Source organism: Patagioenas fasciata, chromosome 19 (genome assembly GCF_037038585.1).
Source record: "Patagioenas fasciata isolate bPatFas1 chromosome 19, bPatFas1.hap1, whole genome shotgun sequence".
NCBI classification, from domain to species: Eukaryota; Metazoa; Chordata; class Aves; order Columbiformes; family Columbidae; genus Patagioenas; species Patagioenas fasciata.
In genome coordinates, this window is record NC_092538.1 from 7,328,686 (window position 1) to 7,334,906 (window position 6,221).

A 6,221-nucleotide genomic window follows, 5' to 3' on the forward strand; every position below is an offset into this window, starting at 1 on the left:
GTGGAGGGGGGGTTCCCCACGCACAAGTGTGACCCCAAGCAGCATGAGCCAACCCCAACCCCACCCCAGGCGTCATGCCTGGGGCCCACCAAACTCATCTCACCTGAGGCTGCTGGGGTGGGTGGTTTGGGGCTCATGGAGGAGGGTTTGGGGGGCACACGGAGCCCCCCCAGGCTCGGAAAAGGGGCCTCGCAGCTGCAGGATTCCTCCCAGGTCACTGTCTGCCTCCGGGATGACTCAGGGGGGATTAGTGGGATTTGTCAGAGCGGGAACACGGCAGCCGGGACCCGGCCATGTAGGGCCAGTCCTGCCTGGAGGAATGGAGGTGTGGGGGGGCACGGGGCTGGCTGAGGCTGAAAGGCATCGGGACCACAACCCCCTGCACTGCATCCAGCCCCCCAGCATGGCTGCAGGTGCCCAGCTGACCCCCAAAACCTGCCTGGCCCACGGCAATGGGGTAAAAGGAAAGGGGCATGCTGAGGGGGCTGGGTTGGGACTGGAGGGGCCACATGCTGGGGACTGGGGTGGTTCCTGGCCAGAGCTTCTGCCCTTGAAGCCCCTGTTTGCCCTGTGACCTGTGGATTGTGCTTGTTTTTCAGGAATGTAGGGACCCAGGGGGGTGACACCAGGGTGTTGAGACCCTAACTGTTCAGATCCAGAATGTTGAGACCCAGGGATGGTGGGACCTGGGGTGCTGAGACCTGGGATTTTAGAGACCTGGGATGTAGAAACCCAGGATACTGAGACCCAAGATGTGGAAAGCCCAGCATTTTGGAGGCCAGGCATGTCAGAGACTCGGGGTATCAGACACAGAGGACTTTGGAGGCCTGGGATGTTGAGACCTGAGATGTAGGAGACCTGGGCTGTTGAGATCCATAATTTTTGAGACCTGGGATGTGGAAAACTGGGATATTGAGCCTGAGATGTTGTAGACCTAGTATATGGAGACCAGAGTTTTTGGAGACCTGGGATGTCAAGACACAGGATGCTGGAGGCCGGGATGTAGGAGACCTGGGGTGTGGGATATCCAGGATAGGGAGACTGGGGATGTTAAGACCTGGGATGCTGAGCCCAGGATGTTGAGCAGGGCTTGGTGGCCCTCCTGGTGGCCACACTGGCCCCAGTCAGCCCTGTCAGGGTGGTCCAGTCAGGAAACGATGCCCGTGACGCGGTTCCCCCGGCATGGCATGACCAGGGTGCACCGGCGCTGCCGGGGCCCTGGGCACAGACACAGGGCGCGGGGACACGCTTCTTTCACCGCTTTTTATTCCGGCTGATCCTATCGGTTCCTTCACATTTATTCAAGGCACTCAGTGATGGGGCGAGTAGAAAATGAACAATAAAAAGGGGGATGCGAGATGGGGCTGGGGGTGAGGATGCACTTTAGGGGGGGGTGGCTTTGGCAACAGCTTCTCCTCTTTCTCCTCCTCCTCCTCCTCCTCGCTGCCGCCTACTTCTTGGCTGGCTCCTTGGCTTGGCTCTCGACGGTGACGGGGATGGTGATTTCGGCAGACTGGATGGCCGGTTTGGGCAGGGGGGCCTCCACCGTCAGCATGCCGTCAGGGGACAGCGAGGACCGCACGGCTGTGGCTTCAACACCGGGAGGGAGGCTGCAGGGGAAGAGAGGGGTCAGGGCTGTGACACCCCCTGTCCCAACCTGCAGCCCAGTGGGCACAATGCTGTGAGCGGTGACAGATGCTCAGCCCCAAACTGCCGCCTCCCCCCGCTCCCAGTTTGGACAAGTGGCATCCCCAGTTTACCCAGTGGGCACTGGAGGGAATGGGTGGGTGGGCAGAGGTCCCCAAAGACATCGGGGGGTGCTGCCAGGATCTGGTCTCCCCTATTCCCTGGTACTTACGTATATTTTCGGGTGAAGCACCTGGAGATGAAGCCGTGTTCATCCTGCTTCTCCTCGTGTTTGCCTGGAAGGAAAAACATCCATGGGGTGGTTGGATGGGGAGTTCTGGGTGTGCAGGGAGCTTGGGGGGGGTCTCTGTGCCTGGGATCCACCCTACCCTGCCCCCCATACCCCGAGATCACCCCACACCAGGGAGGCTGATCCCCCCTGTCCTGGTTTCTGTTCCCTTAATACCATTTTGCATCCCCAACCCGGCAGGGCTGGAGATGGAGCACCTGCAACTCCCTGGGGCTGCACCCAAAAATCCTGCTGACCGGAGAATTGCCCCACCCCATTCAGACCCCCCCCAGGACGCTGCTGGCAGCCCCTCGCCAGCACTGGGTGCTGCTGGCCCTGTGCCGCACCCCTGGCCTTCGTCACCATGTCCCTGGCCTTTGTCACCGCGGCCCAGCCGGCGCCTCCCAGGGCGCTGCGGGGGGGCTATGGGGCTCGTGACACCCACTGTCCCCTCATGGGCCAGGGCGTCCCTCCCTAAGGCACTGTCACCCCCCAAGACCCCTGTGGCTCACAGCCAGGGGTCCCTCCCCACGTCCCAGCTGGGACAGCAGCAAGGGGTCAATATATGGGGCTGGGGGACTCTGCACCCTGTGCAACCCCTGCAGTGTGAATGGACCCCCAGACTGAACCTGTAATGCTGGACACTCCTCTTTGCCTTGATTTTCCCTTCCCTTTTTACCTCGATCTTCCCTTTTCCACTCCTCTCCTCCCTCCCCCACCATCTCCTCCTTTTACTTTTCCTCTTCTTGCTCCCCATCATTTACCCACTCAGCTTTCCCTTTCCATCCTTTTTTCCCCCAGTAAACACCAGGGGCAGCTACCCCAACCCAGGAACCCCCAACAAACCCCCATCCCCATCACCCACCGGTGATCTCCACGATATTATCCTTGGTCTTGACCACCAGCTCCTCGGGTGCGAAGTGGTTGACGTCCAAGGTGACCTTCCAGCTGTCGGGGGTCTGGCGGATCTCGGAGATGCCGCTGCTGAGCTGGCGGCTCAGGGCCTGCCCATAGGGCATCAATGCGCTTTCCCGAGGCAAAAGTCGGAAATATCCTGGCCAGGAGCTGCCGCTCGGCCATTTGTACCAGTCCTCGGGGATGTGGGGCATCCCGAAGGACTGGTCGAAGAGGCGGCTGCCATGGTACCAGTCGCGAAAGGGATCCCAGCTGGGGCTGCGCAGGAAGGTGAAGGGGACGCGGCGCTCGGCCATGGTCCGTGGTGCTGCCGGGGGGGCGGCCGCCGGGGACTTATGAAGAGGGCCGGTGGTTATTTTTAGCCGGGTGGCTCAGCTGGCTATTAATGGAAATTGCAGCAGGGCCGAGAAGGGCCGAGAAACTTTCCCAGCACTGGGGCGGCCGCACGCAGCCGCATTGGGTGGGTGGTGCGGGGAGGGGGCTGACAGCCCCCCCGAACCCCCTGCCAGGGAAATGTCCGCCTGCCTCTCGCCGTGGGAGGTTTGGCTGGTTGGGAGTGATGGATGTTCCCTGGAGCAGCTCCCGGCCTCACCCCCCCGCCTGCAATCCTCACCCGTAAAACCATCCCAGGGATGCGCAGCCGTGGGGAGGGGGCTGGGGCCGGGCCAGCGCCTGGGGGGTGACTCAGTGGAGGAGCCTCTGCTGCTGCCTCACCCACCAGCCAGAAGCTTCTAGAACCGCCTGGCACCCTGTGGGCTCCACATCACGGTGGGGACCCCCCAGCACGAAGTTGGGGAGAAGCTGCTCCAGCCCCTGGGAGGCAGATGAGGCTGATGGGACCCTGTGGGGGCTGATGGGGACGGGGGGGGCTGATACAGCTGATGGGGCTGGAGGGGTCATGGACTCCCCTGGGGCAGGGGAGACGGCTCCCTCCCGCAATCCTTTGACCTCATGTCCATGAAGGGATGCAGGGAGGGATGCAGGTATGCAGGGAGGGATGGAAGGGATGCAGGGAGGGATGGGAGGGATACAAGGATGCAGGGAGGGATGCAGGGATGCAGGCAAACAGGAAGAATGCAGGGAGGGTTGCAGGGAGATGGGAAGGATGCAAGGGGAGTTCTCTGCCCCAGCAGTGGGGCGTCCCCAGAGGGTTTCCCGCACCCCGTAGCAGGATCCTGGGGGTCAGGCACACAACCGGTGCCCAGCACTGCTCTGCACCGAGCCAGAGGCTGATGCGCTGAGGAGCGAGGTGGGGGTGGCGGGGGGAGCAGGATGGGTCCATGGGGAGCTGGCGAGACACCCAACCTGCATTGAGGGAGCAGGTTAACATCCCCGTGAAGAAACCGCTCTGTGCCCGGCAGAGTCATTTACAATATATACTGTATAATTTATTATAATTGAACCAGCTCACTGAATCTACAGCTGTACTCACAACCCAGAGAAAAAAAAAAAAAGAAAAAAAAAGAAAAAAAGAAAAAAAGAGAGAGGGCGCACGCGCGACAGGAAAATACTGAAGTATTTCTACAGAGTATTTGTTCCAGTTGGCTCCCTCCGCGGCAGGAGACAGAGACTGTAAAAGAGGAAGACTGGACATTTTCCCTGATGTGCTGGCTGGTCCGCGCTGCAGTCGGGTCTCGAGATTTCAGGAGCCGCAGCCCCGGGGGCTGCAGGGCTGGGGCCACTGGCAAAATATCCCCCACTGGCCGGTGGCTTGAATGGGGATGTTTTCAGGGAACCAGCCCCTCTCCCAGCAGGGTTTTGGGGCTCCCACGGCCAATCTGAGCTTCTCCAGGGGGCGATGGGGCGCCATGGGCCATGGGGATGCTGCTGGAGTTGGGGGGATGGTTTTTGGAACGCGTGGCTCCGGAGTTTGTAGGGACACTGGGGACACTTATGCCCTTCATCTCCCCATGCTCGGGGGAGCATCTTCATCTCCTCCTCCTGCCATGGTCACATCCAGAGATGCCACCCTGCCCAGGGCTGGCACGCAGGGACAAATTGAGCCAGGAAGAGCCACCAGCATGTCCCCTGCTTACCTGGTCACCCTGTTTCTAACAGCTCAGCTTGTCCTGGTGGCTTTGCCAGCAGAGCAGGGTTTTTTTTGCCAGCAGGATACGCAGGGGCTGGCACCCAGCATGACCCAGCTCCTGGAGATGTTTCTCCAAGGGCTGGTGACTCCTCAGCCCGGTTTCTTGACGTGCTGGGTTTGGGTGACGACCCCACAGTGCCCCACATCTCTGCCCTCCCAGGACCTCATCAGGCCAATAACTGATGAGGCTGTCGCGTTACCAGCCAAGCTGGGGTCCAAAGGACCCTCCCCAGTCCCAGCTGTCTGGAAATCAGTGTCAAGCGGGACTGCCAAAGCCTGGCTTTTCATCCAGGGGCAGTGGGTTAATCCAGGCAGCTGCTGTCCCACCACCGGAGGCTCATCCCCATCGTCCTGCTCCAGCCGAACGGAAAACATGGGGCCCAAGAGGATTAAACACCAACTGCCCCGGGGGTCAGGACTGTCATCCGTGTCCAGGGAGGAGGTTTTCTTTTTTAAATCAGCGAAGTCCTGCAAAAGCGGGGCTGCTGGAAAAACCGGGGACCCTCCTGCCTCTTGCTTTTTGTAACTAAGTTTTAAAGTCACCGCTTGGCCCCAAAGCGGGAGGTGGCTGAGGGCTGTGAGCCCAAAGGTGGGGTAGGACATCCCAAATATGGGGTATGACCTCCCAAAGGTGGGGTATGACATGGCAAAGCCAGAGGATGGCTGGATGCAGCCACAGGGGTGGAAAATCCCCAACCCACCCCTCCTCCTTGCAGCTCTCTTGTCCTGGGGGTGACGGCTTGGTCCCCCCCAAACTGGGTGAGGTTTCTGGGAGCCAGCGCTGGCTCTTGAGCTGGGATGAGCAGCGTTAACCCACAGGGGTGGCCCCCTGAGATCTCCCTGCTCAGGAAGAGATTTGGGGTGGGCTGCTGGGTGCCGGGTTTTGTTCATCCATGGCTCGGTGTGTGCTTGGGTCTGGGGGTGGCCCAAAATGGTTTGTGTTGACCCTGTCCCTCAGGACACCGTGGGGATGTGGTGACTCCTCTGCTGGAGCCATTGTGTTCTCTGGCTAAGCACAGGCTGGAGAAGCCCCCTCCCCACCCCCACAGATACACTTGTGCTAAAGTAGTCAAACCAACCCAAAAAAACATGGGGCGCTCCTGGGGGGTCCCCAGCTGCCCCCAGCTGCTCTCCCCAAGGTCTCTGCTGAGTAATTTGTTCCCTCGCTCTGTGGTCACCCACCCCATCCCACCCACCCGGCACTCGCAGAAATAAGAAGAAATCCTCCCCCTACCCCATCCCGACCCCCAAAACACCCCGGGGGTGGATCTCCCCCCTCCCAGGTGATGCAAGGATCCATTT

The 6,221-nt window shown here is 60.5% G+C and overlaps 1 protein-coding gene across 1 annotated transcript; it reads right to left on the bottom strand.

Moving 5' to 3' along the window:
* Positions 1-1,249: 1,249 nt before the first annotated feature.
* Positions 1,250-3,207, bottom strand: HSPB1 (heat shock protein family B (small) member 1). The gene is made up of 3 exons (XM_065853175.2): positions 2,781-3,207; positions 1,859-1,922; positions 1,250-1,610 (listed from the first exon to the last, which is right to left on the bottom strand). The coding sequence occupies exons 1-3, from the start codon at positions 3,124-3,126 to the stop codon at positions 1,451-1,453; spliced, it is 570 nt and encodes a 189-aa protein (XP_065709247.1). The 5' UTR covers positions 3,127-3,207; the 3' UTR covers positions 1,250-1,450.
* Between the last annotated feature and the right edge of the window lie 3,014 nt (positions 3,208-6,221).

Coding starts and splice junctions, on each gene's coding strand:
- HSPB1 (XM_065853175.2), bottom strand. CDS start 3,126: ATGGCCGAGCGCCGCGTCCCCTTCACCTTCCTGCGCAGCCCCAGCTGG. Junction 1,923..2,780: donor TAATATCGTGGAGATCACCG/GTGGGTGATGGG, acceptor TTTTCCTTCCAG/GCAAACACGAGGAGAAGCAG. Junction 1,611..1,858: donor TGCTTCACCCGAAAATATAC/GTAAGTACCAGG, acceptor CTTCCCCTGCAG/CCTCCCTCCCGGTGTTGAAG.